General features: G+C 39.9%; 3 protein-coding genes across 3 annotated transcripts in view; 2 read left to right on the top strand and 1 right to left on the bottom strand.

Annotated features, from left to right (window-relative positions):
- LOC142336170 (ERO1-like protein beta) overlaps positions 1 to 17525 on the top strand; it is a 459014-nt gene that overhangs the window by 276669 nt on the left and 164820 nt on the right. The window lies entirely within an intron of this gene.
- Positions 1 to 17525, bottom strand: part of LOC142346837 (uncharacterized) — a 236672-nt gene that overhangs the window by 128628 nt on the left and 90519 nt on the right. The gene's annotated exons all lie outside the window — the stretch shown is intronic.
- Positions 41 to 1054, top strand: LOC142335053 (uncharacterized). Its single transcript, XM_075383420.1, has one exon. The coding sequence runs from the start codon at positions 41 to 43 to the stop codon at positions 1052 to 1054; it is 1014 nt and encodes a 337-aa protein (XP_075239535.1).

Here is a 17525-nt window from a genome sequence, read left to right as displayed (position 1 = left end):
TCTAGTGAAAGGATTCAACAGATACTGCGTTGGAATAGATATGTCCAAAACCTTCGATAACGTTTTGAGAAACAAGCTAATCAATATTCTTCGCTCTAAAGGAGTTCCAGAATGGGACTTGAGCCTAATCAGACTTCAACTCACAGACACAACATTAAAGGTCAAGGCCGGTAGGCAACAGGGAGACTCTTTCAGCACAAACAAAGAAGTTCCACAAGAAGACGGCCTATCACGAAAGCTGTTCACAGTATATCTGGACGAAGAATTGAAAGAATTGGAAAAAGAGATCCAGACAAACAGCCCTACCCGAGATATTGTAACAGTCCTACATGGCAACAATTATCATAAGAAACCCATCCCAAGCCTCCCAAGTCATGTAGAGATCGCAGATGACGTTGATTTTATCTGTAGTACTCAGGAGGAAGCAGATGAAATCTGCAAACTTTCAGCAGATGTACTTGCCAGATACAACCTATGCGTTAATCAGCAAAATACAGAGATATTTCAGTACCACAAAGATACAGATCTACGCAAGATCAAGAAACTGGGTACCATTCTTGATGAGGGAGCTGAAATCAGTCGGCGAAAACATCTAACTCGACTTGCCATGTCTAAGTTCAGAAGAATATGGAAAAACAAATTCCTAAACGTGAAAACCAAAATGTGCATTTACAACGTCTATGTTACATCCATCCTATTATACCCCTGTTCAACTTGGTATAGCAATAGCACGATAGCCAAGGGATTATATTCCTTCCACAGAAGACAACTCAGAGCCTGCTTAGACATACACTACCCAAAAGTTGTCAAAAATGAGAAACTGTATTATATGACGAGACAAACCCTCCTTTCAGAACACATTGCAAAACAAAGAACAGGCCATCTTGGTCACATACAACACCAAATCTATCCCATACGAGACCTCCCGTACCACATACATTCCTTTCTTCCCAAACGCCGAGCCAAGGCGAATATCCTGAAGCCGTACGAAGCTGAACTGGAGTCAAATAATATTCGCATGAGGACGACGAGAGCATTAGCAAAGAGGCTGTGAATACAGCCCTTGCTGCAGACTTGACTTGACTATTTGAAAGACTCTTAGTTGACAGAGCCCATCAAGCCGCTGCAAACCTGAATAAAATACTCAAGTGGCAGAGAAACAACCTCAATTCTGCAGACCGTCGGTTCAATTCAATTATTTTTCCGTTGGCTACCTATTTCTCCGGCAATCTTTTCGACATTGTCATAAAAAAACACTACCGCAAAATTAAAAGAATTTTTGGAAAAGCTGGTGCGGAGTAAGCAAGTACACTTTGAAAAGAAATTTTCTGGAAAAATTTATGTTCCTTGACCAGCATGAAAGGCTGTCCCCCCAAACACAGAGGGGTGATCGAAATTTTGAAAGGAAAAGTTTTGCACAACTACTGGTGCATGGAAGGCTGTTACAAGTTGGACGATCACCTGTTCGTCTTCGGGTTGCATTTATTGCGCTTCAATTTTAAATTTTTCACCACTTCAAAAATTTATCAACTCACAAATCGAATGAAACAAATACGCTGTAAAAAACTGACATTGTAAAAACAATTTGTCAGGGATCTGACATTCAATTCAGTGTTCTTCTTCCGAAAAACTGTAGCAACCCCTAACACTTCGGACAAAATTTCTCTACATTTCAAGTTATTTACATGCACACAAGAAACAATATAGAAACTGCAGACGATCTATTTGTATCTGAATAAGCAAATATCACTGTCGACAAGAACAACATTAAAATAATGACTGACCAAAACTTCAACACATTTTCAATACTAGCATTTTTCAATTTTACAAGACAATTGAACCTCAAAAACCACTGTCAAATATACAATTCATAGGATCTTTTCCATTTATTGCCCTCCCAGCTTAGCGCGCTAATATTATTTGCACCCCCTAGACGCACGTGCCATAATTTCACATAATGTTTTACAATGTAATGGCACGTGCTCTGTAACTGGGGGGTGCAAAACGTACAGGGGGAAAGGAAAAGTTCTGAATTAAATTTACAATGTAAACAATGTAGAAATTGTGAATTTTTCATTCAGATCTTGAAATTATCAAATTTTATGGGTTTATGTTATTAGTGTAACAAAGAAGCGATATTTTTGAGAATGAAGCGAAGATATCAACAGATTTTTGGCACCGTTTCTCCTAAAATTAACGGCGCAAACATTGAAACTAACACACAAAACGCTAGAAGAGCTTTGTACTCCAAACCCTCTTGATGATGACGGGCAAATGGTCTTTCATGACGGGAAATATTTATAGAATTTTTACGGTTGGCTACAGAATACGCCCTAATTATGAAAAAAAAAGTTTTAGCCCTGATTGGTTTCTACCAAATCGTTAAACCCCTACGTCGGGTATTTGAACTGACTTTTTGACCATCCTCATTGACAAAGTTCGTATCAGAACTTTGACGCCGATTCAATCATTAAGAACATTTGTAAATCCGCTTTAAATTTGGCTAGGGAAGCAAAAACTCTGGCTAGATAATAACCAAAAAAATCTGAACTCCCTCACCGGATCGAGGAATTTTGCCAAATTTATGTTTGGCTAGCGCTGACAAGCCGGAAAGTTTACCACATTTTTTCGTTGAATGCGTTAAATTTAGCGTAGATCGTACATTTTTTGCGTTGAATTTAGCGTTGATTTTACATAAAACGAAGGGGTAGAACTCTCGGTACGGATCTCCATCCAAAGATCTCCTGCATACTTGTCAACTCTTCTACCACTCTGCCACATAACCTTGAATTTCCTAGGAAACGTACTCAGCTCAAATTGGACTGTAACATCACATTTCACAAAATCTTTGCATTACTGGGCGTAGATCTTTCAAAATTTTGCATTAAATTTAGCTCTACTTCGCTCTTTTTTTCTTTTCTTTCACTTATTTTCAGTATATTTTGCACACAACGTGTTAATGATTTTTTGAAAAAATGCCAAAAAATGGTACTTGCCGAACTCATTCCTTCATTCAACTACCCCCTTCCATGTATCTTCCTCACATTAACTCCCATGTATCCCACCCAATGTGCCACCCACAAGTATCATCCCTCCCCTAAACACGTAAAACCCCCACACCCCTACATGCAACCCCCCCACAGATTTATCCCCGCGCATGCACTCATCCAACCTCACACTTACCCACCCCACTTATCCCCTCCTTCCACGTAACCACCACAAAAAATCAAAATGCAAAATTATGTAAGGCCAGCACTAAGCTAAATGCAAAATTTTGAAAGATCAACACTGAAAGCAACGCAAAAAGAAGTAAATTCTGCGCTAAATTCAACGCAAAAGTCATGTGATCTACGCAAATCTTGACCGTGAATTCTTTGAATTTATGTGAGATCTCTACTAAATTCAAGGCAAAATAATTAAGATCTACGCCAAAATTAACCGAATAATCATGAAAAATCTACCGTAAATTCAACGCAAATTATATAAGTTTGGCGTTGAATGCGTTGAATTTTTGAAAAATCAACGCTAAATTTAACGCAAAAATGCAAGATACACGATAAGCTCATCAAAAAATTTGTCAAATTTATTTTGAATGCATTGAATTTTTGTATGATATACGCTGAAGCGTTGTTCTTACATCAATTTAACGCATTCAACGCCGGTCTTACATAATTTTGCAATTTTTAGCGTTGAAATCTCTGTCCGGGATGTAAATTGTGAAGAGATTTGCAGTCATCTAAATTCTCCCAAATTACCTCATCAAGTAGAACAAGATTCTCAGAAAATGAGAAATTCATCAATTGAAGGCCTCTATTTTCGACAACGAACTGAAAAAAGTCTCTGTGACTCCACCTAATAAAAATTTCGAACTTGATCCCAAATATTGCTCCAAACTACCGTCCTGTATCCCATCTATGGATCAGGAACGTGCAGTTCATGGGACAATTTGTTCGTGGGACAATTTGTCAGAGGGCCCTCCGTTGCTCCCATTCCTCAGAGTCATCAATCTACAAAGATTTCAGATTTCTTCTGTGCTTTTTGCACTATTCACTTTTTGTAACGTATATCTCAGGTTGAGGTCGCGCTCGAAAATTCATCTGATTAGACCGTTCCAGACCGTAGTGACCTCCAATCAGACAAGTATCAGACGATTGTCCAGATGAGTTCCAGACCATTGTCCAGATCAAATTGCGCTAGAAATGCTGTCCGGGACCATATGCATGGATGGTACCTGCAGATATTTATTAACAAACTATTGCACTAACTTAACAAGAAACGCAACCAACAAGGTATATGTATAAATGTATATTTATGGGGGCATTAAACTGGGACATAAACGTAAAAAGGTTAAACGTCAGTGCAAAGAAAGACACTTTCCTCATCCTATCTAAAAGAACAAACTGTAACCAATGCCACCACAAAACTAAGCTTCTTTTTCAAAGCTCTAAAATGAGGTGAGACTGGAAATAATTGCTCAAGTTATAGGAAACAAAGAGGTAACTAACAACTGAAACAGTTGATTTTTAATACTCCTGTGTCAAAATGGAAAACGAGGATAAGGTTCAATATCTATATTCAAACAGCAGACAGAAAGTCGATGGAAATAGAGAAGGAACATTGCATAGTACGTCTGAACGACAAACTGAGAAAAACTTCATCCACAGAAGCAATCTTTTCTCTTGTGAATGAAATTCGATAACAACCAAATAAGCAATCCAAATATTTCAAATTATAATGATATCTTGGAAAAGCTCTATTTGAAAGGCTCTTAGTCAACAAAGCCCATCAAGCCGTTGCAAACCTAAATAAAAAACTGAACTGGCTGAAAAACAACTTTAGTTCTGCACACCGTCGGTTCAATTCAATTATTTTTCCATTGGGTACCTATTTTGCGATATTGTGATAAAGAAACACTACCACAAATATGGTAGGATTTTGTTGGAAAAGCTGGTGCGAAGTAAGCAAGTACACTTTGAATATAAAATTTCGAGAAAAATTTTGGCTCTTTGACCAGCATGAAAGATTGTCCCCCCAAACACAGAAGAGTGATCGAAATGTCGTATGGAAACAGTGCGCACAACTACTGGGGCACGGAAGGTTGTTACAAGTTGGAAGATCACTTGTTCGTCTTCGCGTTACACTTTATTGCGCTTCATTTTAAAAACTTTCACCACTTCAAAGGCTTTATCTACTCAGAAATTGAATGAAACAAATACGCTGTAAATAACTGATGTTATCAAAACATCTTAATTTGGGTGGGGGTTATCGTTCGAAAGTGCTATTAAAAAATGTTGTTTGTTATTTTGATTTAGATTAAATAAATTAGTTTCCTTTGATTGCGAGTGTTTTGCATGATTGTATTTTGTGTTTTTTTTGAGGCTCTTGTCGAAAGTCACTTCCGTTCGTTTTCGACAAAAAGAAGTCATGTCTGTGACATCCTCGGCCCCAACTGTAGGATCACGAACTGTTGCTGTACTGTATAATATCGGTGTAAAATCAGCAAGATAAGACAAGATAAGATAATCGATCGCAAATATAATAATTGGAAAAGGAAGTTTGGGAGGAACCAAAAGTTATGGGCGACTGAAAGGGGGACAAACTAAATTGAGCAAAAGAATATCCCGAAAAAAGTTTGACACGCAAAAGGACTGCAAATATGGTAACAATGCTTGACTAATGATTGCAAAAATTAGACATTTGATGTGAAACTTCGCAATAATGTAACTTGTTGCATCAATTTTGGAGACGACTTGACTTACAATTCTATACCTTTTCCTGTTGAAAACTAAAGTATACATCTGCTCGTGAGATCGAGAACACAAAATAATTCATTTGTTTATTAAGACTTTGCTTAGCTTGATGACTGGTCTTACTTTCTCACCATGTGGAGTTCTCAGTTTCACGGAGCGTACTACACCATCTGAACCGGGGTAAATTTCTATAACTTTTGCAAGAGGCCAGAGACCTCGTGGCGTGAAGTCTTCAAGTAGCCAAACCAAATCATTTACCTTGAGGTTTTCAGAAGTTTTGTTCCACTTCGACCTTGTCTGTTGATTAGGGATGTATTCGCGAAGAAATCTATTCCAAAAGTGCGAGGCTAGTTCTTGAGCAGATTTCCATGACCTGGACACGGTGACTTTTTGCGATTCGAAGAGACCAGGAGGGTAGTTAAGTGACGCTCTTCCGAGTAAAAAGTGGTTAGGCGTGAGAGGCAGAGGATCGTTAATTTCACTCGGGACATTAGTTAGAGGTCTAGAATTCATATTGGATTCAATCTCACATACCAGTGTCCACAAAATATCATCTGAAAGGGTTCTTGACCCAATTACTTTGTACAGAGATAACTTGAATATCTGCACTAGGCGTTCCCAACTTCCACCAAAGTGTGGAGCCGCAGGAGGGTTAAACACCCACTCAATTTCGACCTGCATCAGATGCAAGTGACTTGCAAAGTCTTGGGAATTTCTAAGGCTTGCAATACTGGATTGCAAAGAGTTATTTGATCCAACAAAAGATTTTCCACAATCGGAAAAAAACTTTTTTGGTTTTCCTCTACGGCTTATAAAGCGACGGATGCAATTGATTGTTGAATCTGTTGTCAAGTCAACGGCAACTTCTAGATGGACAGCGCGTACTACTAAGCACGTGAAGAGGAGTATGTATCTAGTCCTGTTTCTTCCATGTTCCTTAACTGGAAAGGGTCCTACGAAGTCTAAGCCTGTGGTTTGGAAAACGTGATGATTTTCTCTTGGTAGTCTGAACTCTGGGAGGTCAGCCATTTGGGGGGCAGCTACTTCTTGGATCATACGTCTGCATGGAATACATTGTCTAACTGTTTGTTTGACTACCGCCCTGCACCTAAGAATCCAATAGAGTTCCATTAACAAACTTCTAGTTTGTTCTGTGCCACAATGCATGTTTGTTTGGTGAAAATGTTTTATCAGTAGTCTAACACTCTGATTATTTCCATCTAGGATCAACGGGAAGCGCGCAGTTTCTGGTCTCAATGCTTTAGACAATCGTCCTCGTGCACGCAAGTGCTGGTTATGATCGACGTATGGTGATAAAGAGACAATTCTACTGGTAGATGATACTGCAATACCTTTTCTTAAGTTCGAAATTTCCACTTTAAAATCTTGATTTTGGGCACTTTTTATCAAGTAATTGTAAGCTTTTGTATAATGTGCTAGTAACAACTTGGATTCCTTTTTCCGGCATTTATCTGCAAACAAAAAGCAAAGCACTGCAACTCTAAGTAAACGATTCCAGTTGCTGAAAACGCGATATGTCAATTTGGCATTTCAGTTCCTTTCTTGGATCTGCCATTATAATTTTAACATGTTGAGCAGAGAGTAAATCTTGTTTCGGCCACGTGTTTTTATTTTGACACAAGAAGGATGGACCTAATAGCCAACGTGAGTTGACATTCATTTGGTGAACGTTGTAGCCTCGGGTACCATCGTCAGCGGGATTTCTGGTAGACGAAATGTAGAACCAATCTTGGGCGGAGGAAACGTCTAAAATTTTGGCTAGTCTGTTAGCAATGAAGATTCGATGGCGAATCTCAGGAGTCCGTAGCCAATACAAAACGGTCGTGCTATCAGACCAAAAAACTTGTTTATGGATTTCAATATCCATCTCATCTCTGACAAATTGCGCTAGTTGAGCACCATATACCGCAGCCTGTAGTTCCAAATTAGGAATCGTCATCCGTTTTATTGGCGCAACTCTTGCTTTACCGATCACAAATGCGACTGAGACGGATTCGTCAATGTGTTCAATTCGTAGATAACTGACTGCTGATAATGCTAACTCGGATGCATCTGTGAACGTGTGTAGTTCAATCGATGAAATCGGTATCTCGTTTAACAGTTTGCGAGGAAGATGTACATCCTTGAAAGACGAAAGTTCTTTTTTCAGATTCTCGAAATCAGAATTCTCATCAAGTTGTAATGGCTTGTCCCATTTTGGACCGTGGTTCCATGCTGCTTGGAGAACTTTGCGGAATCTTATTGTAAAGGGGGCAATAATTCCTAAGGGATCAAAGATGGAAGCAACAAAACGAAGTAGTTTACGCTGACTCGTTTTTTCATCAAGTTTGATCTTATGGAACAATTTTTGCTCTATAACAAATGTATCGGCTTCTGGAAACCAGGGCAAACCAAGAACCTTTTGACTTTGTGGTGCGGATGTTTCTGGATTAAGTCGGATATCCGGATTCAGCAGGTCAAGAACTTGTTGACTATTTGAATTCCACTTTGTCAGATTGAAGCCACCAGTAGCAAGAACCTTTCGAGTCTCATGGACAATGTTTGAAGCTTCATTTGGACTCGATACGGCAACATACAAATCATCCATGTAAATGTTCCGCTCTATGACCTTTTGAACACTTGGATAAGTTTTTGCATTGTGCTGAGCAGATCTTCTGAGCGCGTAGGACGCTATGCAGGGTGAATCTGTAGCACCAAATATATGACTGGTGTATTCATAGGTTTCTATGCGTCCATTTTTCTTCCAGAGGAAGCGTAAGTAGGGTCGGTCTTTAGGGTCAACTTTCACCTGCATGAACATTTGTTCTATGTCTGCGCACAGCGCAATTCGATTCTCACGAAACCTCATAATGACACCAGTTAAATTGCTGAGCAAATCTGGCCCTTTCGGTAAATTAGAGTTGAGGGACTGACCCTGGAAAATGCTGGAGGCATTTGCAACTCTACGAACCTTACCAGGTTTATTTTCATTGGTCACTGGGTGATGAGGCAAAAAGGAGACATTATCTGTTAGAGATTCGGAATCATGAACTTTAACAACGTATCCTTTTTCCAAGTCTGCGTCCAGAGTAGCCTGGTACTTTTCCTTTAGTATCGGATTTTTTGAAAGCTTTTGATCTAATTGGTCAAGTTGTTTTAATGCTAACCATCTGTTGTTTGGAAGAAATGCACCTTGCTTCCAGAGGAGACCTATTTGATAATGACCTTCAACAATTTTGGTAGTGGACTCTAAAATTTCAATCGCTCTTTTATCGTTTTCCGACAAAGCTTTTCGGGGCATGCAATGCCCAAATTCTCCACTTTCATCCAATCTTGGACTAATTTGAAAAGAGAGTCGTCCATATTAGGGCAGTTTTGCACCTGAGTATACTGTACTTGTGTAGACTCATTGAGAACTAAATTCGTTTTACCGGCGCACGTCCAGCCTAATGGAGTTTCAACTCCCCATGGGGCGTTTTTTGGACCTTTTATAATTTGTTTATAGTGAATCAAGTCTAAGTTGTCAATGCCTATGATAATTGAGACATTGTTCCGTTCAAGTTCAGGAAAATTTATATGACTGAGATGATCATAATTTTGGCACAAAGCGTTTAGTTGAGCTACGTTCACTGCAGACATGTTCAAATCCGGTACTGCCATAACATCATTAAGCCTGACAGGCTCGATGGAGCTATCTATTGGCTTTATGTCAAAGCAAACTTTAGAGCAATCAATTTCCTTAGTCGTGTGATACCCACTTATAGGCATTTTACCTGTTTTTTCGAGGTTAAGACCAAGTTCTTTTGCTGTTGATTTCAGAAGTAGACTTTGACAGCTACCATTGTCTAGATATGCGTATGTTTTCACAGACTGATTTCCATTTATCAATTGAACTGCCACAAAAGCTACCTGGCCTGTGCCAACAAATTGCACTGGTTTAACGTTTGAGTTGCTTTTGTTCATAAAACTATCGTGCAGAAGTGTGTTATGTCTTTTGCCGCAGCCTTTTGAGCGGCAGACATTTTTTGAATTGCATTGATCTACATGATGATGTCCAAAACAATTGAAACAAAGCTTTTGTTTCATTACATGATCTTTCCGTTTCAGGGGACTCAGTGCTTGGAAATGTATGCATTTGTAGAGGTATTGGCAATTGTCATTGTTCGGACAACTAATGCTTTCTTTCATCTTAGAATGAATTTGCCCTTGTTCCCTGTTACTCAGGAACTGATGCTTTGGGTTCGGATTTTCATTAATTCTAGTAGAGTGCGACGTTTTCCAAGCCATTTTATGAACACCAATGTTTTGAGAAGATAGGAAATTTGAGTTTGTCGGTAAATCTCGGCATGCTTTCGCATAGTTTAGGAGCCACTCAGCAAGCGCGTTTAAAGATGGCTGTGTCATGGTTTTTTCTTGGAGGTAACGGTTCCATTCGAGTCTGACTGGATTTGGTAATTTTGCTAATGCTATGTTCATGTTGATTGTAGAGTGAAGATCATGAATAAAACCGAGTTGTTGAAAGGTGTCGACGAGCGTTAGAAGAAATGAGGAGTACTGTGTATAACTTTCTGGATTTGATAAGTTTGGGTTTCTAAAGTTTGACAATTTGTCAAGAAAAGCATTGACAATCCTCTTTGAATTGCCAAAATGTTCTTGCAGTCTTGATAGAGCTGCTGCGTATAAATCACCGTTGCAACCGTAGCCATCAACTAAAGCTTTAGCTTCACCTGTGAGCAGTGATTGCAAATGGATCATTTTTTCAGCTGAAGACATGGGTGACTGGTCGATAGTTGCTTTGAAAATGCTATTCCATTTTATCCACTTCATTGGATCGCCGTTGAAGGTTTCTGCGTGCAGTTTCGGGACGGATTTTTGGAAGCACACTGACATTGAGCTGGTTGAACATTGGTTTGAACTTTCCGCGTTTAGAAGTCCTCGATGATCGAAGTTATTGCTTGATGCGTTACGATTTGTTTCAGGAAAAATACTCTGAGTGGGCCAATTGAAGGAATGTGCGTTAAGCATTGACGATGGAGCGGCGTTAGCATCGAATAGTAAGCTGCTGGGTGCAGAAAAACTAACATTGTTGTTCACAGCGGGCGCTGATGAACTAACTGCATATTGCTCCTGATTGCTGATATCAAGACCAGGTTGAACTGGGTTAGAAAATTGGAAATTAGAGCTGTCCGGCGGACAATTCGGTCTTTTGATGGCACCAACACTGAGACTGAAGTCCTCTCCAGTATTTATCTGTGACTTCCCCTTGACGTATTTTTTGAAATTATCGATACACTTTTTAACTTCTATCTTAAGACGACTATGTTCGCGAGAACAATTGCTCTGTTCTGATGGATCAATCAGGATTATTAATTGAGACACTACGGTTTCAAGTTTTCGCTGCTTCTCTTTTATCTCTTCAACTGTTTCCTGTAGTATGTCAACATCTTCTGATTCATCAATCGAGGAGTTTAGGTATTCAAGGTGATAATGTATATCATCCGTTATCATCATTTTGGAAGATTCGAGCATCTTCTGTTCTTGAAGTGTTTCTGGCTTTTCTTCAGAGAGTCTCTCTGTTGGAGCACTGGAACATTGGTGAAGATTTCCCAAGATAGTTGTTTCTCTCTGGTCGCTCTCGGAGTTAGCTGTTGACCGAGTGTCTACCATGACTAAAACGTAGACTGTTTTCTTTACTTTGCTGGAGAAAAGTTTTTGGTTTTGGTTTATGCAACTCCCACCAGATAAGCAAAAACAATTTTAACTTCAAATTACTTACTGCTTGACAATTATCTTGTACAAATGTTTTCAAAGGGCTACTTACCAGCGCTATCTGGGTCTTTCTACATATATCAGTTAGCTACCTGTTAAATGTCTACCTGTTACCTGCTACCTAACTGCTGAAACTTATACAAATTAAGTCTAATTAAGGATTGTTGATAATCCAACTAACTAACACTTGCTACCTACCTGCAAACTTATACCAAACTTACCTACCTAGAAGCTCCCAAATTTTACCTACCTAATACCTGCTACCTACCTGCTGCAATTTTTACCTTCTTATACCTACCTGCAAACTTATACCAAACTTACCTACCTAGAAGCTCTCGAATTTTACCTACCTAATACCTGCTACCTAACTGCTGCAACTTGTACCTACTTATACCTAAGTTCTAATTACCGGTAACTCTGATGCTGGATACTTGCAATTTGCCTGTAAGAGCTTTTACCAATAGGTCCACACCTATAAGGGAAATGCAGAAAGGTTGAGATAGTAATCGAGCTGGGTAGTAGACGAAAAGCAAAGATAGCGTGAGTGGTATGGAAGAAAAGAGACCGGGGAGTTTTGGGCGGATAAAACCCCAAAACTGGAAAGCAAAGAAAGAGCGTGGGGTTGGGAAGGCAACCCACCTGTGGGGTTTGGGGTGGGTAAAAACCCAAAACCGAAAGCAAAGAAAGCGCGGGGGTTGGGGAGGCAACCAAACTGGGAGGATTTGGGGCGGGTAAAACCCCAAAAACCGAAAGCAAAGAAAGCGCGGGGGGTTGGGAGGGCAACCAACCTGGGGGGATTTTGGGCGGGTAAAACCCCAAAAACCGAAAGCAAAGAAAGCGCGGGGGGTTGGGGAGGCAACCAACCTGGGGGGATTTGGGGCGGGTAAAACCCCAAAAACCGAAAGCAAAGAAAGCGCGGGGGATTGGGAAGGCAACCAACCTGGGGGGATTTGGGGCGGGTAAAACCCCAAAAACCGAAAGCAAAGAAAGCGCGGGGGGTTGGGGAGGCAACCAACCTGGGGGGATTTGGGGCGGGTAAAACCCCAAAAACCGAAAGCAAAGAAAGCGCGGGGGGTTGGGAAGGCAACCAACCTGGGGGGATTTGGGGCGGGTAAAACCCCAAAACCGAAAGCAAAGAAAGCGCGGGGGGTTGGGAAGGCAACCAACCTGGGGGGATTTGGGGCGGGTAAAACCCCAAAAACCGAAAGCAAAGAAAGCGCGGGGGGGTTGGGAAGGCAACCAACCTGGGGGGATTTGGGGCGGGTAAAACCCCAAAAACCGAAAGCAAAGAAAGCGCGGGGGTTGGGGAGGCAACCAACCTGGGAGGATTTGGGGCGGGTAAAACCCCAAAAACCGAAAGCAAAGAAAGCGCGGGGGGTTGGGAAGGCAACCAACCTGGGGGGATTTGGGGCGGGTAAAACCCCAAAAACCGAAAGCAAAGAAAGCGCGGGGGGTTGGGGAGGCAACCAACCTGGGGGGATTTGGGGCGGGTAAAACCCCAAAAACCGAAAGCAAAGAAAGCGCGGGGGGTTGGGAAGGCAACCAACCTGGGGGGATTTGGGGCGGGTAAAACCCCAAAACCGAAAGCAAAGAAAGCGCGGGGGGTTGGGAAGGCAACCAACCTGGGGGGATTTGGGGCGGGTAAAACCCCAAAAACCGAAAGCAAAGAAAGCGCGGGGGGGTTGGGAAGGCAACCAACCTGGGGGGATTTGGGGCGGGTAAAACCCCAAAAACCGAAAGCAAAGAAAGCGCGGGGGTTGGGGAGGCAACCAACCTGGGAGGATTTGGGGCGGGTAAAACCCCAAAAACCGAAAGCAAAGAAAGCGCGGGGGGTTGGGAAGGCAACCAACCTGGGGGGATTTGGGGCGGGTAAAACCCCAAAAACCGAAAGCAAAGAAAGCGCGGGGGGTTGGGGAGGCAACCAACCTGGGGGGATTTGGGGCGGGTAAAACCCCAAAAACCGAAAGCAAAGAAAGCGCGGGGGGTTGGGAAGGCAACCAACCTGGGGGGATTTGGGGCGGGTAAAACCCCAAAAACCGAACGATAACCCCCACCCAAATTAAGATGTTTTGATAACATATTTTGGCGCCCCACGTTGGGCGCCAAAATATGTTATCAAAACATCTTAATTTGGGTGGGGGTTATCGTTCGAAAGTGCTATTAAAAAATGTTGTTTGTTATTTTGATTTAGATTAAATAAATTAGTTTCCTTTGATTGCGAGTGTTTTGCATGATTGTATTTTGTGTTTTTTTTGAGGCTCTTGTCGAAAGTCACTTCCGTTCGTTTTCGACAAACAGAAGTCATGTCTGTGACAACTGACATTGTAAAAACCATTTGTGTGGGATCTGATGTTCACTTCAGTATTCTTCTTCCGAAAAAACTGTAGCAACCCCTAATAGTTCGGACAAAATGTCTCTGCATTTCAAGTTATGTACATCCACACAACAAACAATATAGAAACTGCAGACGATCTATTTGTATCTGAATAAGCAAATATCACTGTCGACAAGAACAACATTAAAATAATGACTGACCAAAGCTTCAACACATTTTCAAAACTAGCATTTTCAATTTTACAAGACAATTGAACCTCAAAAACCACTGTCAAATATACAATTCATAGGATCTTTTCCATTTATTGCCCTCCCAGCTTAGCGCGCTAATATTATTTGCACCCCCTAGACGCACGTGCCATAATTTCACATAATGTTTTACAATGTAAAGGCACGTGCTCTGTAACTGGGGGGTGCAAAACGTACAGGGGGAAAGGAAAAGTTCTGAATTAAATTTACAATGTAAACAATGTAGAAATTGTGAATTTTTCATTCAGATCTTGAAATTATCAAATTTTATGGGTTTATGTTATTAGTGTAACAAAGAAGCGATATTTTTGAGAATGAAGCGAAGATATCAACAGATTTTTGGCACCGTTTCTCCTAAAATTAACAGGCGCAAACATTGAAACTAACACACAAAACGCTAGAAGAGCTTTGTACTCCAAACCCTCTTGATGATGACGGGCAAATGGTCTTTCATCACGGGAAATATTTATAGAATTTTTACGGTTGGCTACAGAATATGCTCTGATTATAAAAATAAGAAAATTTTAGCCCTGATTGGTTTCTACCAAATCGTTAAACCCCTACGTCGGGTATTTGAACTGACTTTTTGACCATCCTCATGGGCAAAGTTCGTATCAGAACTTTGACGCCGATTCAATCATTAAGAACATTTGTAAATCCGCTTTGAATTTGGCAAGGGAAGCAAAAACTCTTGCTAGATAATAACCAAAAAAATCTGAACTCCCTCACCGGATCGAGGAGTTTTGCCAAATTTATATTAGACCAGCGGTAACTAGCGTTGACAAGTCGAAAAATTTTTCACATTTTTCCGTTGAATGTGTTAGATTTAGCGTAGATCTTACTTTTTGTGCGTTGCATTTAGCGTAGATCTTATATATTTTGCGTTGAATCTAGCGTATATCTTAAATGTTTTGGGTTGAATAAAGTGTAGATGTTAAATATTTTGCGCTTAGCTTGGCGTAGATTTGACATTGTGCGTTGAATTTAGCGTAAACCTTATGTATCTTGCGCTGAATTTGGCGTAGGTCTTACATACTTTGCGTTGAATTGAGCGTAGATCTTAAAATTCATGTGCTGAATTTTGCGTAGATTTTACATAGTTTGCGTTGAATTTAGCGTTGATTTTACATAAAACGAACGTGCAGAACTCTTGGTACAGAACTCCATCCAATGACTTCCTGCATGATTGTCAACTCTTCTACCACTCTGCCACATAAACCTACTTTCCTTAGGAAACGTACTCAGTTCAAATTGGACTGTAACATCACGTTTCACACATTCTTTTCATTACTGGGCGTAGATCTTTCAAAATTTTGCGTTAAATTTAGCTCTATTTCGCTCTACTTTTCTTTTCTTTCACTTATATTCAGTATCTTTTGCACTCAACGTGTTAATGATTTTTCGAAAATTCCAAAAAATGGTGCCTGCCGAACTCATTTTATCATCCAACTACCCCCCTCCATGTATCACCTCTCACATTAACTCCCATATATCCCACCCAATGTGCCCCCCACAAGTACCACCCTCCCCTAAACACGTAAAACCCCCACAGCCCCTTTATTCAAACCCCCCCACCACAGGTCTATCCCCGCGCATGCATCCCATCCCACCCCACACTTACCCAACCCACTTACCCCTCCCTCCACGTACGCACCGCGGAAAAACTCAAAACACGAAAAATCAAAATGCAAAAATTTTGTAAGGCAGCACTAAGCTAAACGCAAAGTTATGAAAGATCAACGCTAAAAAGCAAACGCAAAATTAAGTAAAATTCTGCGCTAAATTCAACGCAAAAATTGTATGATTTACGCAAAACTTGACCGTGGGATGCGTTGAATTTTTGTGAGATCTATGCTAAATTCAAGGCAAAATAATTAAGATCTACGTCAAAATTAACCACATAATCATGAAAAAATCTACCCTAAATTCAACGCAAAATATACAAAAATTGGCATTGAATGAGTTGAATTTTTGACAAATCAAGCTAAATTTAACGGCAAAAATGTAGGATATACGATAGGTTCATCGCAAAATTTGTAAAAATTTTACTTTGAATGCATTGATTTTTGTATGATATACGCTGAGCCGTTGATCTTACTTCAATTTAACGCAATTCAACGCCGGTCTTACATAATTTTGCATTTTTTAGCATTGTCTTCTCTGTCGGGATGTAAATTGTGAAGGGAGATTTGCAGTCATCTAAAATTCTCCCAAATTACTTTCATCAAGTAGAACAAGATTTCTCAGAAAATGAGAAAATTCATCAATTGAAGGCCTCTATTTTTGACAACGAACTGAAAAAAGTCTCTGTGACTCCACCTAATAAAAATTTCGAACTTGATTCCAAATATTGCTCCAAACTACCGTCCTGTATCAATCTATGGATCAGGAACGTGCAGTTCACGGGACAATTTGTTCGTGGGACAAATTTGTCAGAGGGCCCTCCGTTGCTCCATTCCTCAGAGTCATCAATCTACAAAGATTTCAAATTTCTTCTGTGCTTTTCGCACTATTCACTTTTTGTAACGTATATCTCAGGTTGAGGACGCGCTCGAAAATTCATCTGATTAGACCGTCCCAGACCGTAGTAACCTCCAATCAGACAAGTATCAGACCATTGTCGAGATGAGTTCCAGACCATTGTCCAGACCAAAGTGCGCTCGAAATGTTGTCCGGGACCATATGCATGGATGGTAACTGCAGATATTTATTAACAAACTATTGCATTAACTTAGCAAGAAAAGCAACCAACAAGGTATATGTATAAATATATATATATATATATATATATATATATATATGTTTTATATATATATATATATATATATATATATATATATATGAATATATTTATAGATTTTATTTATATATGTAAAACATATATAAATATAGTAAGTTTTAACAGATATATAAGTTTGTTTGCGGGTGAGTAAAAACGAGGAAAAGTTTTCAGCGCAGGTTTTCCATGGGCTTTTTTCGTTCAAATGAAACTCGAAAGTTAGTTATTTTTTATTAACTTGTCGCTCAAATTCACTCTATCGTGAAGTTGCAGAGGGTCTCATTGCATTCAAGCTTACACTTTGCTGTTTTCTTTCAATTGAAATGCCGCCAAATTACAAGCCTGTGAGGGCTAATTCTTATTCATCTGCTGAGATTATTGATTTTGGTTGAAGGACTAATGCTTAATGGAAAAAATTTGTTGCTTGCTTTGCTATTGTTCTGTGGGAACACTTTTTTCTACTGAATAATAACAAATAATAAAAAAAAACCCCAATGTTCGGTCATTTTGTTTTGCACCATTTTTTTCATTTCAATACCAACTTAGGAAAAAATCTCCGAAAAAAGCGTTTAATTCAGAGTTTTATGCGGGCACTAAACTAGGACATAAACGTAAAAAACGTTAAACGTCAGTGCAAAAAAGAA

The sequence above is a fragment of the Convolutriloba macropyga genome, chromosome 1, assembly GCF_964194025.1.
Source record: "Convolutriloba macropyga chromosome 1, txConMacr16.3, whole genome shotgun sequence".
Taxonomy (NCBI): Eukaryota; Metazoa; Xenacoelomorpha; order Acoela; family Convolutidae; genus Convolutriloba; species Convolutriloba macropyga.
This window is presented reverse-complemented; position numbering and strand designations above follow the sequence as displayed.